The sequence below is a fragment of the Argentina anserina genome, chromosome 6, assembly GCF_933775445.1.
Source record: "Argentina anserina chromosome 6, drPotAnse1.1, whole genome shotgun sequence".
NCBI lineage: Eukaryota > Viridiplantae > Streptophyta > Magnoliopsida > Rosales > Rosaceae > Argentina > Argentina anserina.
Window position 1 is genome coordinate 7,220,592 of NC_065877.1, and position 22,082 is coordinate 7,242,673.

General features: G+C 40.5%; 4 protein-coding genes and 1 non-coding gene across 5 annotated transcripts; 4 read left to right on the plus strand and 1 right to left on the minus strand.

Annotated features, from left to right (window-relative positions):
* Nucleotides 1–699: 699 nt before the first annotated feature.
* On the minus strand, nt 700–1,677 carry LOC126796769 (protein STRICTOSIDINE SYNTHASE-LIKE 10-like). The gene has a single exon (XM_050523499.1). The coding sequence runs from the start codon at nt 1,675–1,677 to the stop codon at nt 700–702; it is 978 nt and encodes a 325-aa protein (XP_050379456.1).
* A 1,001-nt stretch (nt 1,678–2,678) lies between these two features.
* Nucleotides 2,679–4,450, plus strand: LOC126798125 (probable E3 ubiquitin-protein ligase RHC2A). The gene has a single exon (XM_050524965.1). It carries the CDS (start codon nt 2,920–2,922, stop codon nt 4,045–4,047), a length of 1,128 nt encoding a protein of 375 aa, XP_050380922.1. The 5' UTR covers nt 2,679–2,919; the 3' UTR covers nt 4,048–4,450.
* Nucleotides 4,451–5,331: 881 nt separating this feature from the next.
* On the plus strand, nt 5,332–6,352 carry LOC126800041 (uncharacterized). Its single transcript, XM_050527327.1, has 2 exons — nt 5,332–5,959; nt 6,057–6,352. The coding sequence occupies exons 1-2, from the start codon at nt 5,703–5,705 to the stop codon at nt 6,196–6,198; spliced, it is 399 nt and encodes a 132-aa protein (XP_050383284.1). The 5' UTR covers nt 5,332–5,702; the 3' UTR covers nt 6,199–6,352.
* Nucleotides 6,353–7,345: 993 nt separating this feature from the next.
* LOC126799302 (amino acid transporter AVT1D) lies at nt 7,346–10,965 on the plus strand. The gene is made up of 11 exons (XM_050526475.1): nt 7,346–7,563; nt 8,040–8,332; nt 8,467–8,681; nt 8,791–8,814; nt 8,900–9,080; nt 9,193–9,412; nt 9,559–9,694; nt 9,791–9,956; nt 10,046–10,089; nt 10,183–10,245; nt 10,352–10,965. Exons 1-11 carry the CDS (start codon nt 7,346–7,348, stop codon nt 10,445–10,447), a joined length of 1,656 nt encoding a protein of 551 aa, XP_050382432.1. The 3' UTR covers nt 10,448–10,965.
* An 8,197-nt stretch (nt 10,966–19,162) lies between these two features.
* LOC126801334 (small nucleolar RNA R71) lies at nt 19,163–19,269 on the plus strand. The gene has a single exon (XR_007672825.1). It is a non-coding gene; the product is annotated as a small nucleolar RNA R71 (small nucleolar RNA).
* Nucleotides 19,270–22,082: the final 2,813 nt, after the last annotated feature.

Here is a 22,082-nt window from a genome sequence, read left to right on the forward strand (position 1 = left end):
GGCCGATGACTTACATATTAAAGTCTTAGCCCAACCCTACCATGTCCTAAATTTTGTTAACTCAGTCAGAGTTTGATCATATCCTACCCTAAGTCTTAAAATTTAAGATAAGGCTAGCCCTAGCCCGGCCCATGATGACCCCTAAGTCTCATCAATTTCTTTTTCTTTTTTTTTGTTAGAATGATGTTATTTATTTCTTTGTCCTGAATGAAAGAAACTTTTCTGCTATATATATTTATAAGTTTATATGTGTCCATGATGACCCCTAAGTGTCATCTATTTTTTTTTTCTTTTTTTGGTCAGAATGGTGTTATCTATTTGACTATTTCGTTGTCCCGAATGAAACAAAGCTTTCTGCTATATATATTTATAATTTTATATGTGTCGACTCCTTGAAGCAGGTATTCCAGAGGGAGTGTATGCATATATCGAAGCAGCTCCAGGTAAAGTTCACACTTAAAACTCAACAGCAGGAATCTTAGGCTCTTAGCTTGTAAACAAATACAGAAGTGTAGATAAAACAAACTTTGAAAGCAACATATAACTCGTTAATGGACAAATGAGGAAAGGATATGAAATTTTTTGTCTTTCATTGATATTGTTAGTACAGTTCAGTTGTGCTAAACTATGGATGAAAATAGGTAAACTACAAAGTAAAATACAATAAAATAGATAACTACTCTACAACTACAAGTCTCCCTAAGTTGCAATGTTGCGAACAATACCCACAAAGGGATTTACAATCGAACCAATCCAAAGATTACCATGAAATTGTTGAGCATGGCTAATAGGATTGAGTCCATCTATGGCTTCCATGAAATTCCCGTAGGCATCGAATTTAGCTGCTTTACCTTGTCCATCACTATTCTCTGCAACCCAAAAATCTCCATTTATGTTTCTCCTGATATTGTCAGGAAAACCTTGTGTCGTAGCAAAAACTTCTGATTGACCCATTCTGGGTCCTCGAACCCAATACCTTAGAATGTTTTTGCTTGTAGTTTGGGTTACTAGCACGAAATTACCATCTAGACTCGCAGCTACTCCATTTGGGAAAGCTAGATTATCCATTAATAGATCCACTACCCCAGAATCTGGATGATATCGCATTAGTCTTCCAGTCCTATCACCAGTGCTGAATGACGACTCCCATTGCCTTCTTTGATAAATTTTGCTTGAATCAGTAAAATAAACCATTCGAGTTACAGGGTTAATGTCCACATCATTTGTAAACCGGAAAGGTGTTCCATTTACTGAAGTTGCAAGCACTCGTGCTACACCGCCGTTTGGTCCGGTCTTCATAAGGCCAAAATAGGCATCGGCTATATAAAGCTCGCAGGTTTGGTGGTCGAACCGGAGGCCGAGAGGTCTCCCACAAGTTGGTTCATTGTCTTTATTGGTAGAGCCGTCGCACAGTGCTCTTGACCTAGATGGGGAGGTTGTGGCAAACTCGCTCCACCCATATTGGTTCCCTAGCCATTTGAAAATCCTGCCATCTGCAACCCCTGCATAGACTGCCCCGTTGCAATCAAACGTCAAACTCTCCGGGCCAACTACCGGAACTGGAATTTCATGGTGTTCATAATTACCAAGTGAAAGAGCTTCTCCTTGAGGAATATATGATACTATTGTGAGCAAAAACAAAAAGGAGAAAACAACGAAACTTGATTTCCCACGCATGGCTGAAAACTTGGCTAGATTCTAGGTTTGCTTGATTCTGAATGTGCGTTTGTGATATGTTGTGATGTGTGTATGAAAGATCTAGTATTTGTAAGGTGTGTAATTTAGAAACTTGATGCAACCGGGACAAGAAACATAATCAAACTTGTGGTTGGACAAACAAGTCCAACACGTACTAGGACCAAATCATACTTGTGTTCTGACTATCAACTTATAACTATTGATGCTGTAGAAATCCAACTCGGGTTAGGATCAATCATAACACGCAACTTCTTTGCGGAAAATTTAACCATCTCCCAGATTCAGGTGAAAATGTTTCCTTACCTGAGTAGGAAATGGCCTTTTTTTATCAGGCAAAGGAACAAATTTGACTAGAAACATTTTGGTGATATCTGAAGGAAAACCCATGGGTGGAAGTGTACCAATGCGCCATTTCCTACAAGATGAAACCCAAATGTTCTTCATCAAGGTTACAAATTCGCTCTCGGGCCAAACCTTCGAGTTGGTTAGAGACCTCCTATAATTCCTCTCACTCATTAGGGCCATGTCACTCCCCCAATGATTTAGCTCCCACCTTAGAAACAATAGAAAACAAAAATAGTGGCCAAAACGTGGAATATTCTGTCTCCCATAAAATTTGGTCTTCCTCCATCGTTAGGTAGTTTACTAGTACATACTCCCTCACTCCATGAAAAGCCTTCACTGACCTGTAGAGTGCCACCGACCCCCTATTATTCCCACGCACCCACAACGACATGTCGTCCCTCCTCCTCCTCCGCTTACCGGCCGGAGGAGTCAAACGACTGAAAACCCACATTTCTCGAACCCGACACATAAATTCGACGACACTCGAGTGCGTGTGCGATTGCTTACCACGTAGCCCCGTTCTTTTTATTTCTATTATTATTTTTGATTAAGTCCCCGTTTTTGTAAGCACCACGCTTTAACGAACAACGCGCTCCTTCATAAAAAGCTCTGCTCTCCTCTCTTTTCCACTTTCGTCTCTCTCTCTCTCTCTCTCTCTCTCCTTCTTCTTCACTTAGGGTTCGAAATCTCACTCTCCGATCTCAGCTCTACCCCATCGGATTCCATCCCTCTCTTGATTTCCGAGCTCTAATTCAGCTTCGCCGGATTCAATCCCCCCATAAAAGCAACACTCTTTCGCTCTCTTTTCATTTCCCCCAGTTTCAACAAATTAGGGATTTCAATTTTTCCAAGCTCTCAATCTCATTAGAATCTCCGATGGCTTCCATGGGCGCCTCCTACTGGTGCTACACGTGCAGCCGCATGATTCGGGTCCGGGTCAGGGCCCAAGACTCGATCTTTTGCCCCGACTGCGGCGCCGGATTCATCGAAGAGATCCGCACCCCGACCCGATCTCCTCTCAACCACCCATTTCCGGCCGCCGCCATGTTTCTCGACACCACGCCGGTCTCGCAGAGCCCGAGCCCGCGCCTGCGCCGGAGCCAGAGAAGCAGCCGCGACCGATCTCCTTTCAACCCGGTCATTGTGCTCCGCGGCCCGCCGGATTCCGGAGCCCCGGCGACGGAGACCGACCCGGGGACGTTTGAGCTCTACTACGACGACGGAGCGGGATTGGGGCTCCGACCGCTGCCGTCGAGCATGTCGGATTTCTTGATGGGGTCGGGTTTCGACCGGTTGCTGCATCAGTTGACTCAGTTGGAGACCGGGGTCGGGAGACTGGACCACCCGCCGGCGTCGAAAGCCGCGATCGAGTCGATGCCGGTGATCAAGATCGAGGACAGCCACGTGTCGACGGAGTCGCACTGCGCCGTGTGTAAGGAGGCGTTTGAGCTCGACTCGGAGGCGCGTGAGATGCCCTGTAAGCACATTTACCACAATGACTGCATTTTCCCCTGGCTTTCAATTCGGAATTCGTGCCCGGTGTGTCGTCATCAGCTGCCGAGTGACGTGCGCGGCGGCGGAGGGAGTGGCAGTGGGAGGCCGTCGCTGGAGACTGCGCTGATCGGAGAGGAGGAGACTGTGGGATTGACTATATGGAGGCTGCCAGGAGGCGGATTCGCTGTGGGGAGGTTCACCGGAGGGAGGAGGGCGGCGGAGCGTGAGCTGCCGGTGGTGTATACTGAGATGGACGGCGGGTTCAATACAGCTGGTGGTGCTCCGAGGAGGATTTTGTGGAATACGAGTGGGAGAAGGACTAGGGAGAGTGGTGGTTTTGCTAGAGCTTTTCGGAGTGTGTTTTCGTTTTTCGGGAGGCTTAGGCCTAGCTCATCTTCGAGGTCGAGCTCGGAGTCTGGTATGGCTAGGAGAAGTCGGAGCAGTAGTGTGTTTGGTAGAGCTTCGCGGCGGAGGAATCAGGGCTGGCCATACGATGAGGATGAGAACTGATGGAGGTTTAACTTGTCTTTTTATGTTTTGGTTATGCCTTTGAATGGAGTTCTGCTAATGTCTGTACATTTATGGTTTCTTTGTTGTAAATAGCAATACAGGTCGCTAAGACCCAAGAGTCTTTGATTTGTGACTGTAAGAGATGGAAATTTTGAATTGGTAGGACTAGTTTTGGACGTTCGGAAGATCTGGAAGGAGGAGGAAGTAAGGGCTTAAGGTGTTAGAAGCTTTGTGGTGGGCATTGTAGAAGCCTTTGTGTTTCTTGTATCGTTGTTAGGATTGAAGGCCTCTATCTTGTCGTAGCAGACGAGCGGTGAATCAACTTAGAAGCTGATTGTTGCTTTTGGTCCATTGTTGTATTAGAATTGTTCTTATTCAATCCAAAGCGATTAATTTCTCTCTTCATCGCAGCATTGTTTGATTTGATGGTACTCTAACCCTCTGCATCTTTGTGTCACTTAATAGTGTGATATCTCCATACAGTAATGATCCACCCCAGAATCACACTTGTAGTGATGCTAAAATGCTCTGCATCTCTTATGCTCTCATAGGTGCATGTGAAATTGCATTTTCAACTGAAACAAACCAAAGGAATCATTCTTGGTTTATGTTCTAGGTGCATGTGAAGTTGCATTTTCAACTGAAACAAAAGAAAAGAAAGGAATCATTCTTTAATTCCGTTTTGTAGCAATCATACTTTGATTGTAGTTTTGTTCAATTGTTTAGCTAGATTATTGTTGTGCATTCTCTTTATAAACCATTGGGTTACTAGTTGTAAGTTCATTGATAGCCTTGAAGGATGCAGTGGTCTAGTTTCTTCCTTTTATAAAGGCTGTTTTTTTTTATCTTGTACATTATTGCTTTGGTAGTGTGGGTGACTCTGGAACAATATGACAAAAGTTCTATCAATCACTTCTGGCTGTTGGGTAATGTCATTTCAAGAATATCTTCATGGTTAAGATGAAGCAAAGGTTTCTTGCTTTGCTTCCTTCATCGTAGCTAGGAATCTCATCCTAGCTACGATGAAGCAGCTTCATTAATATTGCTGCCCCTTAGTTATGTCACTCGGGAAAATCTTCTGGAATCTGAGATGAAAGCAAGACAGTAATTAATATTTACTGCTCTGGATCATATCAGTTATACATGCTTTAGAGGATAGATTCTGAGGGTTTGGCTAGATAATTCCTCAAGCCAAGCACTTGTTTTGGCATAATTTGCGGAAAGCTTGAAAAGTTTAAGGTCTATTCAACCAGCTAAACCATGTTCGGGAACTTCACATGTTCTGGGATTTTTCATAATTTGATGATCCTTATGTATGTAGATGGTCACTTTCCTGAAATGCTTTCGCCTTTCCCTTTGCTCATTTTTCTGCACAAGTTATTGTCCCAGCCAGCTCCTATTAGGTGTTTAGGCCCAAGGAACTGAACAAAGGGAGACTAGCAACTAGATCTTTGACTAGATTAGAGTTTGGGACCCAAGCCTTATCTTTGAATCCATAGAAATCTTTGAGTACTCTGATGTGGCCTAATGACCCTATCCATTCAGAAGGAACTGAAATATCTGTGGTTGCTGAATACAAACCATAAGCATGTCATTTTTATACCCAACTCAACCCCTTCCTACCCCAGAAATTGGAACAAACAGATTTCTTTACAATGGCGTCCTTGTCTTCTTCACCTCTGACTATGCTTTCTGCAGAAACACTGATGCAACCAACATTAGTTGGTAGCCCCTTAGTAGGGTCAAGAGCTCAGTTATGGAAGAGGACTGAGAAGAAGAAGAAGCGAGCATTGACAGTAGTTGCAGTGGCTGGAGATGTATCAGCTGATAGCACACCATACTTGATTGGCGGTGCTGCTCTTGTAGCTCTGGTTGGTACTGCCTTCCCAATCCTCTTCTCCCGCAAGGACATGTAAATTCCATACCGCCCTACATTACATGATTTCATTTTATGCCTCTTCTAAATTGAAGCTTAATTCTTGAATGCTGTGTTTTCTGTCATGTTATAGATGTCCTGAATGCGATGGGGCAGGGTTCGTTCGGAAGTCGGGGGTGACCTTGAGAGCCAATGCAGCAAGGAAAGACGAGGCTCAGATTGTGTGTGCCAATTGCCAAGGCCTTGGCAAGCTCAACCAAGTTGACAAATCTTAGAGAGTTAGACCTCTCTTCCCCTTGTAATTTTCTTGAACATTTCTACTTCCTTACTCATCTATAAGTGCAATATTTACTTGATCGAATTGATTTCTATGCATAAGGATTTGCCATGTTTCACTCTGATATATAAAAAGATCAGTACTTTTATTCAGATCAGAGGCTTTGCTCGAATAGTCACGAGCTAAGACTGTTGTTAAAGTTAACTTACCAACTGTACCAATTTGCATCACAAGAATAATGCCACAATCTGCTGTGTTAATTGTTCAGAAATTCAGATAGTTGACAATGCTTGTGGGAAAACGATTTGCAATAACAGATGTTCTAACATTCATCGATGTATAAGTATAGAAGAAGAATCAGAGCTTAGCTACATCTAGATCGTAGGTGACTGTTAATCACCGAGCAATGGCAGAGCCAGTAAGGCAGTAAGAACTTTGCTATGTAGTTGATGGTCACTCTTGTTCAAGAAGTCGTATCTTTAATTTTAATTTTTAACCAGTAAAGAAACTGTGTATCTGGTCATTTGTAAGAAATTTTCATTGGTTTTATTCAAGACCATATCTTCAAAAGGCATGGTCATATTCAGGAAAGGTCTCATATATTTCTGAAATAATATACACCTTGGTCCTTGGAGGCAACATCTGGTATCCAAAAATCGAAACAAGAACTCCCAAAAATCGACCAGAATAGGAAGAAATCAAAACGTTGTATATTTGTGTTCTACTCGATCCGATGTAATTTTGGTTTTTTTTAGAGGATGACCAAGACTCGAGAGTTGTTTCTGACAAATAGAACACAGAGAGCCCTGAAATTCGGATCATGTTAAGATTAGGTCTTTGTTTCTTTTCGGTCCTCATGAAAACCAGAACCTCATTCCGACGTCAAGAAACAACACGTGTGACGTCTTGGTTCCGGAAAATTCCACAGCCACATACCTATAGTAGCATGCACGCTGTCACCTGCGTAAAACGTGGCGTCGTACTTAAAAACTGAAACCTGTTTGTCGCATCAAACTTTTGTCTCCTCTCTGCAGCATCAGCGTTCTTGTCTCTAAGGTTACACAGTTCTATCTCTTTGTGGTTTTATTAGAGGGAGAGAGTGTTGGTCTTTCTGCTTTGGGTTGATCAAACATCAAAGGAGTAGCATGAGCGGCTGGACAAAGCTCGATGAAGATCTTGGACCGGAGCGCGGGGACGAAGATTTTCTAACAGATGATGAAGAGAACCAAGCACACATAAACAACTATGAGCCTTCCGAAGGCGAAACTGAATCTGAAGTAGGCAGACCGGCCTCACGAACCGAATCTCGTGATGGCATTGCCATTGGTGCAGGTGACAATAGTGCATGGCCTCAGAGCTACTGGTAACTACTGTTCCCATCAGCCTTGTTCTTTTTTATGCTCATAACTTCGTTGGTTTTGCTACTGATCAGGGCGATATTAGTACGGACGATTCTAGTTTAGGACATTAATATGCTAGAATCGTTTAGCTGTATACTGTAAAAGTAAATGAAACAAAATCATTAGGCATTTTGGGGCGCAAGTCGTGAATGAAAGTGCATCAATGGAGAGCGCTCTAGTCCTTAATTGGTCTTTTCTTACTGTCATCTATGCCATTTCAATTGCTTCATTTTAAGCATGTTATTTTTTCGGAGGCGATAATTTGTAGAGGCTGGTACTTATTTAGGCCACACTCTAAGATCCTCATCAGTTTGGGTCTACTTCCAGTCTAGGTCTCTGTTCGTGTTTTTCCTCTTGTTGAAGAAAGTTCTAATTTCGCCTAGCCCAACTTGGGTTCTTGGTTATATCTAAATCTTTTTGGTTGATTGAATATGTGCAGGCAGTCCATGGATGTGTACACCAATGTCATGACTCCTAGTTCCCTTCCTTCGCTTCCTAATTTTATACGAGCACAAGGGACCAGTTTTAGCTGCTTGTCTTCACCTGTTAAGTGGCAACATGATGATAATTCTTCCCAGCTGATCAGTAGCAAATTACTTGCTTCCGAAGAAAGTTTAGAGAAAGAAGGACTTGCAGTCTCATCTCCCCCATCTCTCTCCGCAAGAAATTCTGTCATTGAATTGCCACCACCGAAGGAACATAGTTGTTCATTTTCACAAGCCGTACTCAATGGTAGCCTTTCTTTTGCCCCCTTTTAATCGTGATGCAGCCATGTTATGCTGTACTCAAATAACAACACTGGAACAGAAAAATACTTGCATGGTTTATTCAACTAAGCTCAAACTGTTGTAATCATTCATATGCAGGAATTAATGTCTTGTGTGGGATGGGACTTCTTACAGTACCTTATGCCATAAAAGAAGGAGGATGGTTGAGCCTCATTGTGCTTGCATTGTTCAGTGTCATATGTTGCTATACTGGAATTTTATTAATGCGATGCTTAGAAAGCTATCCCGGACTCCGAACCTATCCAGACATTGGCCAGGCTGCTTTTGGCTCGACTGGCCGCTTATTCTTATCTGTAAGTCTGATGTGCCTTTTATGAAACTTTTGGTTCACATCACAAAGAGGATGATACTCTCGTTCCTCTATACTGAAGCAACACTGACACTTGGTTTTGGGCGATGCAGATAATTTTGTATCTAGAACTATATGTAAGTGGCATGCCTTTTGATTTGATACTCACATCTTTCATTGTGTTCGCATTGTAAGTTGAGTCGGATAACTTTGTTTGATCAGGGTGCTTGTGTGGAGTTTTTGACACTGATGGGTGATAACTTAGCAGCATTATTCCCAAACACACACATAACATTTGCAGGAATCCATCTAGATAGTCATGAAATTTTTGTCATCACAGCAACTCTTGTAGTTCTTCCGACTGTATGGCTTCGGAACCTCAGTTTGCTCTCTTACCTCTCAGGTTTCATATCTCAGTCACTTACCTTTTCATATATAATTTTATTTTCTTCAACTTCACATACGTCAAACATCTAATTAGATCCTACATACTCTACTATAACCAATGTGTTCAGTTGGAGGAGTGGCTGCAACAATTTTGGTAGCTATTTTAATGATTTGGGTTGGGGCTGTGAACCAAGTTGGCTTTCATCACAAAGGATCCGCTTTGAACCTTTCAGGGTTTCCTGTCACAATTGGTATATATGGTTTCTGCTACGCTGGTCATTCAGTGTTCCCAAATATCTACACATCCATGAAAAAACCATCTCAATTTCCAGCAGCTCTAATAGCCAGGTAAGCATACTAAATCAGTTTTTTTTTTCTATATTCAAATATGGGCACAAAATTTGAATGCATGCTGAAAGAAGAAAAAAGATGTGCTCAAAATCCTTTAGAAATGTTTGATTTCTTTCGTATCTATGTTTTCTGCTGTGATGCAGTATGGCCTTTTGCTTGTTCATGTATTCTACGGTAGCAGTATGTGGCTATCTGATGTTTGGAGATGCAACCAAGTCTCAGTTCACTCTAAACATGCCTGAACAATTTGTTGCTTCAAAAGTTGCAATTTGGACAACAGTAAGATATGATTGTTGCTTTCTTTTTTCCCCTAAGAAACAGTTTCCTCTACTACATCCAAAACCAACTGGATAATGACGTCTTCAATAACCTCAGGTTGTGAACGTGATGACAAAGTTTGCCATCACAATAACGCCTGTAGCTCTGAGTTTAGAGGAACTCTTTCCAAAATCTTGGATGGGATCTCATTTTGCTTCAATGCTCACGAGAACATTACTAGTTATATCAACTTTGATCGTAGCTTTGAGCTTTCCATTCTTTGGTAAGAATTCTACACTGCAACATTATGGCATTATGCTGTATTCAATTGCCAACCTAAGATACTAACAAAAAGCAAATTAAATTGTGCAGGTGCCGTAATGGCATTGATGGGATCCTTACTTGCAATGTTAGTGGTAAGCAACTAATTTCCTTGTATGTGTAATTCACAGAAAGATTGCAGTAAGTTACATCAACGGAACTAAATCAAGTTCCTTCTCCTACTGCAGGCTATTATCTTCCCATGCATCTGCAATCTCATCCTACACAAAGGGAAATTAACCAAGTCGCAGGTAAGAGTCCACTCTCCATCATCTTCGAGTTACATGTCAGAAAGCTAGCATCTCTGTCATGATGTATTGCTTCTTCCTCACAATGCTTCTTGTTGTAAATTTTCAGATCACATATTGCATTGTCATTATAATGGTGGGGGTGATGTCTTCTATTTTTGGCACACATTCAGCAATCAGAAAGATAGTTAATGCAATGGAGTAAAACGGATTCCGTAAAAATGGAACACTATCCTAGTTTTTTATCCTTTTTTTCTCTACTTGGCAATTGCATTGGTTGAGAGTCATTCGGTATTGCATCACAACGCAAGCAATAGATTTTTGTATACTAGCTCTTACAGGTCCTCCTACGTTTAGTTAGCATGTGTACTCGATCAAGCTAATAGTGAAAGATCATTTTCAGTTACCGGGACAAGATATGTGATGGAAGCTTCATGTTTTCTTTATTTATTTTTATGCAATTCTTACAATTCTTAGTAAAGTTTATGGCTCACTTGTGAAACAGTGAAGGATGGTGCTCTTAAGGTTGAAGCTACAATTGGATCAATCATGTAACACCAACACAAAATCTTGTCCTAAAAGAGTTGAGCATAACATGTGCAATCGCCGGGCCGTTGGGGTTAGAGCACTCAACATAACATTTGTTCCCTCACCACCGGCATTGGATGTGACATCACCACATGAAGAGCCCCCTAATGATACATCCCAACAAAATAGACCACTCTTCTAATTGAAGTTAGCTGCCCACACCATTAATAGTGTATTTAACTTTGTTTACATGTTGGAGCCTGCATCTCACTTCTTTTAACATACTAGCACAGATTTGATCACCATTTAATTCTAGATTTGCAAATGCCAGCATTAATTTTGTGTTTTAATAAATTAGCAACAATTGGCAATTGATAATTGCTCGATTACTCGACATCAATATTTAACCCTGAACACATCATTAGTAGTATAAAGCAAGAGGGTATCGTTCACAAACCGGGGATCCAGCCAGGGCTTAGGATCACAACACTTAACACGAATTCATAAAGATATAAATGGTTGATATAGGTTTCAGATTGAATCATAGAACAGTAAGTAAAACCTAAACTAATATATACATGTGATCAACCAACCAACACATAAACAATCACCAAACAACTCACCTAGAGAAATCGAAACAAGTTCTATGACTTCCTTTAGTATCATGCCGAGACTAGTCCATAAACAACTAAGGTTGGATCATGCAATCTAAGTTCCAAATCAGTAACCTATATGCATAGACACTTAACACATTCAAGTCTTGCCACTCGGCTTCATTGAAATCTAACATGTTCATCTTACCATACAATCTCAAAGCCATGCATATCGAATTCATCAAGTATGTCACCTACTTAACCCCCAATCATGCAATTTCGAAAATCATATAGAAAATAATAAACATGTTCATAGCATAAGTCTTTAATCCAACAACCTAAATATCATGCTACAATCGTATACATAACACTTAGATATCGAAATTGATCATACATAGTACACGGCAGAAACCAAAACAGAAACTTCATAAAACCAAAATATAATTTCGAATCCTTTATATAAATTGAATCAAGTAGCTATTTCATAGACAAAATTGAAACAAGATTACACTACAAAAATCGCAAGCTCATCCAAGAACAAGAAAAAAACCAAAACCGAATTGAAACAAAGAGAAAATCATGGTTACACTTTATAAATCAATCGATCCTACAAGGTGTAGCCAAGACTTCTAGGGGAATGGAACCTCTTCTCAATCGTGCTTGAAGGCTATAGATAAAGGTGGAGAATGGTGGAATCGGGTTTTAGGATTTCTTGGAAGGGTGAGGGATTGATTCGGCAGAGCTAGGCTTGTGTTTGTGTGCAAGGTTGATGATGATCTGAATGGAGAGGTCGAGCCTCTATATATAAGAGTCTAGGAAGCCATCTTGCCGTCCCATAAGGAGATAGAAACCAATTGGGAAACTGAAATCCTCTTTGTTATGGATTTGGTTCATGTACTTCATATCCAACTTGATGTAGGAAACCAAGTCCAATAGGGAGATCACACAAGGGCTGCACGGCATCACTCTTGGTCCAACTAGGAGTAGCTAGGCCGGCCTCCTCTTCTCCTTCTTCAACTCGAACATGATTTCCTTGTTCAACTAGGAATGCATCTCGGCAACTCTTCTTCCTTTCCAAATATGATTTGTCTTTCCTGAAAAGAAATCGTCGATTAAGGAATAGGAAAGAATGAAAATAGGAAAGTAGAGTCCTAGTCGAGTAAGGAATCCTAGCTCAATAAGGAGTTCTAACACTTAGCACAATTTCATCATCAATTCATTCCAAATTCGAAATAGCTCTCCTTAGAACATAGAAATGACAAATATGAACCTAAAACAACTAAATAAGAAGTAACAAAGCATAAGAGTATGGCATATAAACATTAAGAACGTCACACTTCGTGCTCCTATCAACAACCCCACACTTAGACTTTGCTAGTCCCTTAGCAAACACTAAAAAGGGAAATCAAAACAGAAAACAAAATCAATACACTAAAACTAACGACACAACATTCTAATGCCTTCAACATTTTGTCTCAGAGATATTCAAACTCATAGCATCAAGAATAACACTCAATCGAAATAGATAAGATGAATTCAATGGTTAATAAACATGAGATTTCATTTAACAAGTAAGACATGACAGAAACTAAGGTGAAATTAAGCTCACCATGTTCAAAACAAGTTCAAATTCAACTCACAAGGGATATGCACTCGAAATATTTTCTCTCAAGAACATGGCATATGCTTAAAAGCTTTTCACACACAAGAGTATGAACATAGTGAAAATCGAAAACCTCATGAAAGATACCAATCATATGCACAAATGAACCCAAACCATATGCTTACTCATGAAACAAACTCCACAGATCAAGAGCTACTCATTTTAAGAATCATGCGGATCTTTAGAAAAAGGATAGATTAGGCTCGGCATGGATATCATTTTTCAGGGTAAAGGAATCACAAAGGTCATCCTCAAGACTTAGCAGAGCAAACCATCCACCTTATGTCGCCATACTCCATAAAACAAGGGCCAAATATCATCATGTTGGACCCATCCTTCACTTTAAACATTGTGAAAACGAACAAAGGCTAAAATATAACATTATTGAGCCTTCAACAAATACATCACAACTCCAAATTCACATAAACAACTTGTATGCCGAGATCTTTTCATTCTTCATTCAACTTTTTCTTTTCTTGCCGTGTACATATACTTTTTCCTTCTTTCTTACTCTTCACACGGCATCAATATATTTTTCTTTCTTTTCCTATTCTTTTCACGGCATAACATACATACAATAGCATAACCCCACACTTGAATCAAATCATCACTCCATATTAACATCCAAGAATCGGCTCTGCCAAGCCTCAAAGACAAGGTAGAGATATAACTATACTAAGCAAGGATATAACATGTTGGTAATGAAAGAAAAGGCTTAACGTAGGCTCAAAGGGGTTAAAACTAAGGTGTCCCAAGCAGGGCTCAAATAGGGATATACGGCTTTTTTGGCTTTAAGTGGTGGAAATCCTAAAAAGATCCAACAATCCTTTTCAAAATCAGAGTATATTATGACATAAAGCTTCGAAAGTTTCACAAAGTAAGTTCTAGTATTCTCTAGTTCATTGCAATTCTATGGCATATGAATTGATCAAAATAGATGTAATGAGGTTATAAAGCCAAGAAACGATAGAATAAAACTCTCCAAAGAAAGGAACAATATATGGATCGAATCTCAGATAGGTTACATGAATTCAACACAAGTAAAGAACATGCTCATTCTGTACCTAAGTTTCAAAATCCTCATCTACTACATGTTCGTACAAAATCTGCACATCGATTAACCATCAAATAACAATGAAGTTCAATTCAATATCATGATCATAATTCAATATCATGATCATCTATCAACCATAAATTCAAAGATCAACTCATCCTAGACAGTTAAAGGCATACCTAGGACGCAAAACAAAAACAACTTAACAAAACACTTAAAAAAAATTCGAAAAACAGAACCAAAAATGACACTAAAATTCGAAAATCAAAACAACAAATTGAAACACATAAGCATCAAACAATAGACTTCAACGAATGATGTATACCCCACCCCACACTTAAAACTTACATTGCCCTCAATGTACAATATGGTAAGCAACGAAAATTTAAAAGAGATAAGGGATAAGAAAATGCAAACACTCGTTGATAGCTCCTTCATTGGCTTAAGTTTAGAGTCTATAGCCTAGAATATCTCCAAATCATCACTTGCTTGCCATAGGATCAAGGAGAGAGATCTCCTCTACGTTATGCGCCACAAAATTCTCATAGTACGGCTTCAAGCGATGTCCATTGACCGTGAATTCCTTATCAATCACAACACCTTTAATCCTGATAGCACCAGAAGGAAAAATGTGAGTAACAACAAACGGTCCAAGCCACCTAGAACGGAGCTTGCCCGGAAACAATCTAAGTCGAGAATTAAACAAAAGAACTTTCTGCCCAACGACAAAGTGTTTCTTCCTAATCATGCGGTCATGGAATGTCTTAGTCTTCTCCTTGTAAACCATTGCCGAATCATAGGCCTCATTTCTAATCTCTTCAAGCTCATGCAATTGTAACTTCCTATGCAATCTGGCCTCATCAATGTCCATGTTAAAATTCTGCACAGCCCACCATGCACGATGTTCAAGCTCCACAAGAAGATGGCACGCCTTGCCATAGACTAATCGAAATGGTGACATGCCAAGGGGAGTCTTGTATGCCGTCATATAGGCCCAAAGAGCATCATCCAATCGTTGAGACCAATCCTTGCGTGATGGTCCAATAGACTTCTCCAAAATTCTCTTGATCTCACGATTAGATAGCTCCACTTGTCCACTTGTTTGGGAGTGATAAGGTGTAGCAACCTTATGCTTGATTCCATACTTCTTCAACAACGCCTCAATGGTCTGGTTGCAAAAGTGAGATCCTCCATCACTAATGATAACTCTCGACATACCAAACCTAGAGAAAATGTTAGAACGAAGGAAATCTGCAACAACTCGAGAATCATTAGTCCGGGTGGCCTTTGCTTCCACCTATTTCGAAACATAATCAACACAAACGAGTATGTACAAGAAACCATTTGAGCTAGGAAAAGGTCCCATGAAATCAATACCCCAACAATCAAAAATTTCAACATATATAATCGGTGTCATAGGCATTTGATCTCTAGATCCTAAGTTTCCCATGCGTTGGCATCTATCACAAGTCATGCAAAAATGATATGCATCTTTAAAAATCGTAGGCCAAAAGAAACCACATTCTAACACCTTAAGAGCAGTCCTACGTGAACCAAAATGTCCTCCACAAGATTCAGAATGGCAAAAAGTAAGTATAGAATGATGTTCATGTTCAGGAACACACCTCCTAATGATTTGATCAACACAATGTTTCCACAAGTATGGTTCATCCCAAACATAATACTTAGCTAATGCCTTGAGTCTATTCATTTGAGCATGCGATATGGTATCCGAAAATTGCTTAGAAACAAGATAATTGACAATATCTGCATACAATGGCTCACTTACCTCAACTCGAAAGAGTTGCTCATCCAGAAAACTCTCTTGGATAGCCAAGGGCTCGGCATCTCTCACCAAACGACTCAAGTGATCCGCCACAACATTGTCACTGTCCTTCTTGTCCTTGATCTCGAGATCGAACTCTTGGAGTAGAAGAATCCATCGAATCAATCTTGGTTTGGCATCCTTCTTCGTCATTAAATACTTCAAAGTTGCATGGTCAGTGTAAACAATAACTTTAGATTGAAGTAAGTAAGAACGAAACTTATCTAGAGCAAAAATCACGGCAAGAAGTTCTTTTTCAGTTGTGGTGTAGTTTTGTTGAGCATCATTGAGCGTTCGTGAGGCATAGTAGATGGCGTAGGGCTGCTTATCCTTCCTCTGCCCTAGCACAGCTCCAACTGCATAGTCGGAGGCATCACACATCAACTCAAATGGCAAGGACCAATCTGGCGGTGTCATGATAGGTGCCGAAGTTAGGAGCTTCTTCAAAGTCTCAAATGCAAGCTTGCAATCTTCATCAAAGTGAAAGGGAACGTCCTTTTGAAGAAATGAACTCATTGGTCTCGCAATCTTGGAAAAGTCCTTGATAAACCTACGATAGAAACCTGCATGTCCAAGAAACGATCGAACATCCCTCACATTTGTGGGGAGGGGTAAGTGACGCACAAGATCTATTTTAGACTTATCAACCTCAATTCCTCTAGATGAAACAATATGGCCTAAGACAATGCCTTGCGTGACCATGAAATGACATTTTTCCCATTTCAAAACCAAGTTAGTTTCTTCACAACGTTTGAGCACAAGTTCAACATTTTCTAAACAAGTTTCGAAATCTTCACCATAGACAGAAAAATCATCCATGAAAACTTCAATTTTAGAACCAATAGTCAATACACACTCTATAACCGGTCACTGTCCTTTGAGGCACCAACTCATTCTCTTTGTTCTTCACCACCGTGATGCTTGACTTCTTTGGCACAACTTGAATGGGAGAGATCCACCTACTATCCGAGATGGGGTAGATCACACCACAATCGTGCAACTTAGTGATTTCATCCTTTACAACTTGCATCATTGGTGGGTGAAGACGTCGCTGACCTTCCTTGGTTGGTTTGGCACCATCTTCTAGCAATATTCGATGCACACACATGGTAGGGCTTATTCCCTTGATGTCGGCTAGGGTCCATCCTATTGATGTCTTGTGTCTCTTCAACACTTCAATCAATCTCTCCTCTTGTTCCTCATTGAGTGCAGATGAGATGATCACGGGCAATGTATCCTCATCTCCCAAGAATGCATACTTCAAGTGGTCCGGAAGAACCTTAAGATCAAGCTTTGGGGCTTGCACCACAGAAGGAAGATTCTTGTTAGTAGTTAAGAGAATTGGACTAGGAGAAACATAACTTACCTCACTTGCAACCTCAAGAGGGGTCACGTTCTCAAGAATGAAGGATGGCACGGCATTGTTAGATTCTAACTCAGAAATGTTAGAGCCATCACTTGTAAATCTGGCCCCTTGGGCAATGGTGAGTGCCAACTCGTCATGTGCCAAGGTATCTAGATAATTATCTGCAAGGGAATCAAGAATGTCAATTGAAAAACAATCACTTAACTCCGAAAGAGGATACCTCATAGCTTCAAAGATGTTGAAGCTAATCACTTCACCATCGAACTCAAAGGTGAGTGATCCACTAAAGACATATATTTTTGTTCTTGCAGTCCTCATGAAGGGACGGCCCAACAAGATGGGGACCTCCTTGTCATCTGCCTCTGTTGGCTCCATGTCAATGACATAGAAGTCGGCAGGAAAGATCAAGCTCGAAACCTGCACAAGAACATCTTCAACATAGCCCAAAGGGACTTTGTTGGAACAATCAGCCAATCGAATCACAACATTATCACGTTTCAAATCACCTAGACCTAGGTCCTCATAGATATAGTACGGCATTACATTGATAGATGAACCTAAGTCTAGCATTATCTTTTCAAATGTCATGTTTCCGATTGTACAAGGGATAGAAAAACTCCCTGGATCCTTAAGCTTTGGTGGTAGCTTCCTTTGGAGCATGGCAGAAACCGTCTCACTCATTATGACAACCTCCTTCTCTCGAGTCATCCTCTTATTGGTGCAAAATTCTTTCAAAAACTTAGCATACCTAGGATTCTGTTGTATGCATTCAATAAGAGGCATGTTCACTTCCACTTTCTTGAAAATGTCGAGCATGGCTTGATCAGAGTCATCCTTCTTTTGCTTTGCAAATCTACTAGGGAAGGGAACACGAGGAAGATCATTAGTTGAAACAAAACCACTAGAGTTAGGATCCTTACCTTTGTCATGCACGGCATGATCTCCTTGTGGTAGAGGCACGACATCATTTGCCTTAGAGGAGGCAGGGTCCTTCTCTAAGTCTTTGACATTGAAACTCTCGGCCTCTAGTCCTTTAGAAGGCACGGCCTTCTTCTTTTGCTGCAATGGAGCATCCAAGATCCTCTCACTTCTTGTCATCATGGCCTTCACGTTAGGATTAGGCTCAGTTTGGCTCGGCAACTTCCCTCCTTCATGGATCTTGCCCATGAAGTCGATCACTTGTCCCATCTGCTTCTTAAGCTCGGTTATGTCCTTAGAATGAGCTTGTTGACTTGTAACTAAAGCTTGAGTAGCAGAGTTTAGATTTTGTTGTCCTTGAGCAAGAGACTTCAAAAGTTCATCATAGTTAGGTGAAGATGCATTATTCGAACCATGAACATTAGAGTTAAAGGGAGCAGAACCTTGAGGTACCTGAGGCCTCACAAACAAACCTGAAGGACGAGGTCCTTGACCTTGAGCATTGGATGATTGAGCATTGTTGCTCCAACGAAAATTTGGATGATCTCTAAGTCCAGGGTTGTATGTGTTCGAGTATGGATCGTACCTAGGCCTTTGTTGCCCCATATAGTTCAACTCTTCTTCAGTCATTGCACCATTTGGACAATTGTCAGTCATGTGATCCTTGAAAGAACAAATGCCACATGCTTGAGGGTTGATGCTCGAACCATTGAATGCCTTGACTAGCACGTCAAGCTTCCTTTCTAAAGTAGCCATTTGATTTCTTGCATCAACATCATACACCCCACGGCTCTTGCTTCCTCTCTTCTCCTTGGAACTAAATTGGCGATTGTTGTCAGCCAAGTCATCAATCAAGGTATAAGCTTCTTGACCGGTCTTGTTCATGAATGTGCAGCCACATGCCGAGTCCACCATGCTCTTATTGGTGGTGTCGAGTCCCTCATAGAAGAATTTCACCAAGTCATCCAACGAAATACCATGGTGAGGGCACTTCCTTTGTAGTTCCTGAAATTCCTCCCATGCCTCATAGAGTGAATCACCATCCTTTTGAGTGATGTTCTGAATCTCTCTCCTAAGTCTTTTCGTGAGTTGAGCAGGGAAGAATTGCTTCAAGAACCTCCTAGTCATTTCGTCCCATGTGGTGATGATTCCTGCAGGCAAAGAGTACAACCAACGTTTAGCATCATCCTTAAGGGTAAATGGAAACAAAAGCAACCTCAAGCCTTCTTGAGAAAGATGATGAATCGATTGGAGCTTGCAAATGTCCAAGAACTCCCTAAGGTGAACATTAGGGTCTTCCATTGAAGAACCAGAGTACTTAGGCAGCTGCCCAAGCAATTGAACCGGGATGGAGAAGTTAGCTTCATCAGGTGGAGTGAAAGCAATGCATGAAGGTGATTCAGGGGTGGTGGGGATGAATGCATTCTTGAGTGCCATTGGAGCACCAACATGAATTATGTCACGGTCCGCAATTGTGTCTAAGTCTGACTTGAAGATGAAGGGGAAGGAAAGATCCTCCTCTTCTTCTGATCTAGGTGAAGAGTTTAAGATTGAATTGCTTGGAGAAGTTTCGAAATCTAAAGGTCCACTTATGAAAGAGTTGTTTAAATCTTGAAGTGCTTGAATTCGATCTTTGAGCTCTTGTGTTCTCTTAGAAATTTCGGACATGCATAGTACCTGTTATACGAAAGTTAAAAAGTTAGCATTGAAGAATACACAATGAAGACATAAAAATCGTGCCTTCCCTTAGTCATTCACACGCACACTTATGGGGAAGGGCACGGCAACTATGTTGTCAAGTTTACAAAGAGTTAGTTCTTTACGTTTACAAAAGTTCATACAATTCACAAGTTCTTTTTGCTATTTCAATGATTGAACGATCGATTGATTCTAAGTTGTAAACCAAGGTGGACGTGCGGCCTAAGTATAGATACCTAGACACGAGATCAAGTCTTTGTTTCAGAAGGCCTTGTATCTCAATCAGAGATAGTGAACATGGTATGACTCATTTGTTGAACTACGGAGAGCGAACTCCCTATCGACTCCATCACCGAGATGTATGTCAGTCAGTAGTTCTCTGAGATCCAATTTTGGTCCCATGCACCAGAGTAATAAGAGAGTGTGCCCCTTACTCAGCTGGACTTAACCTTGTGTGTTAGACAAATCTCCAAGTGTTAATAAAAGCCGCCCTCGACCTCATGCAAACCCGAGAGCTAGCATGAAGGGTTAAGGCTAATATTAACAAAAGGGACTTTACCTATTCCTTTTAATTTAAAACATACAACAATCATTCACTCAAGCACCAAAACAACAACCTAAGATATATTTACTATATGTTACAACGAAATAAGATAAGAATATACAAATGTACAATATAAACAATGAATTCGTATTAAAAGTTAGGGATCCATCTCTTATGGATCCCCGGCAACGGCCCCATTTGATGATTGCTCATTACTCGACATCAATATTTAACCCTGAACACATCATTAGTAGTATAAAGCAAGAGCCCCCTAATGAGAGATCACCACATGAAGAGCCCCCTAATGATACATCCCAACAAAATAGACCACTCTTCTAATTGAAGTTAGCTGCCCACACCATTAATAGTGTATTTAACTTTGTTTACATGTTGGAGCCTGCATCTCACTTCTTTTAACATACTAGCACAGATTTGATCACCATTTAATTCTAGATTTGCAAATGCCAGCATTAATTTTGTGTTTTAATAAATTAGCAACAATTGGCAATTGATAATTGCTCGATTACTCGACATCAATATTTAACCCTGAACACATCATTAGTAGTATAAAGCAAGAGGGGATCCAGCCAGGGCTTAGGATCACAACACTTAACACGAATTCATAAAGATATAAATGGTTGATATAGGTTTCAGATTGAATCATAGAACAGTAAGTAAAACCTAAACTAATATATACATGTGATCAACCAACCAACACATAAACAATCACCAAACAACTCACCTAGAGAAATCGAAACAAGTTCTATGACTTCCTTTAGTATCATGCCGAGACTAGTCCATAAACAACTAAGGTTGGATCATGCAATCTAAGTTCCAAATCAGTAACCTATATGCATAGACACTTAACACATTCAAGTCTTGCCACTCGGCTTCATTGAAATCTAACATGTTCATCTTACCATACAATCTCAAAGCCATGCATATCGAATTCATCAAGTATGTCACCTACTTAACCCCCAATCATGCAATTTCGAAAATCATATAGAAAATAATAAACATGTTCATAGCATAAGTCTTTAATCCAACAACCTAAATATCATGCTACAATCGTATACATAACACTTAGATATCGAAATTGATCATACATAGTACACGGCAGAAACCAAAACAGAAACTTCATAAAACCAAAATATAATTTCGAATCCTTTATATAAATTGAATCAAGTAGCTATTTCATAGACAAAATTGAAACAAGATTACACTACAAAAATCGCAAGCTCATCCAAGAACAAGAAAAAAACCAAAACCGAATTGAAACAAAGAGAAAATCATGGTTACACTTTATAAATCAATCGATCCTACAAGGTGTAGCCAAGACTTCTAGGGGAATGGAACCTCTTCTCAATCGTGCTTGAAGGCTATAGATAAAGGTGGAGAATGGTGGAATCGGGTTTTAGGATTTCTTGGAAGGGTGAGGGATTGATTCGGCAGAGCTAGGCTTGTGTTTGTGTGCAAGGTTGATGATGATCTGAATGGAGAGGTCGAGCCTCTATATATAAGAGTCTAGGAAGCCATCTTGCCGTCCCATAAGGAGATAGAAACCAATTGGGAAACTGAAATCCTCTTTGTTATGGATTTGGTTCATGTACTTCATATCCAACTTGATGTAGGAAACCAAGTCCAATAGGGA

Coding starts and splice junctions, on each gene's coding strand:
- LOC126798125 (XM_050524965.1), top strand. CDS start 2,920: ATGGCTTCCATGGGCGCCTCCTACTGGTGCTACACGTGCAGCCGCATG.
- LOC126799302 (XM_050526475.1), top strand. CDS start 7,346: ATGAGCGGCTGGACAAAGCTCGATGAAGATCTTGGACCGGAGCGCGGG. Junction 8,682..8,790: donor CTGGCCGCTTATTCTTATCT/GTAAGTCTGATG, acceptor TGGGCGATGCAG/ATAATTTTGTATCTAGAACT. Junction 9,695..9,790: donor AAGTTGCAATTTGGACAACA/GTAAGATATGAT, acceptor CAATAACCTCAG/GTTGTGAACGTGATGACAAA.
- LOC126796769 (XM_050523499.1), bottom strand. CDS start 1,677: ATGCGTGGGAAATCAAGTTTCGTTGTTTTCTCCTTTTTGTTTTTGCTC.
- LOC126800041 (XM_050527327.1), top strand. CDS start 5,703: ATGGCGTCCTTGTCTTCTTCACCTCTGACTATGCTTTCTGCAGAAACA. Junction 5,960..6,056: donor CTCTTCTCCCGCAAGGACAT/GTAAATTCCATA, acceptor GTCATGTTATAG/ATGTCCTGAATGCGATGGGG.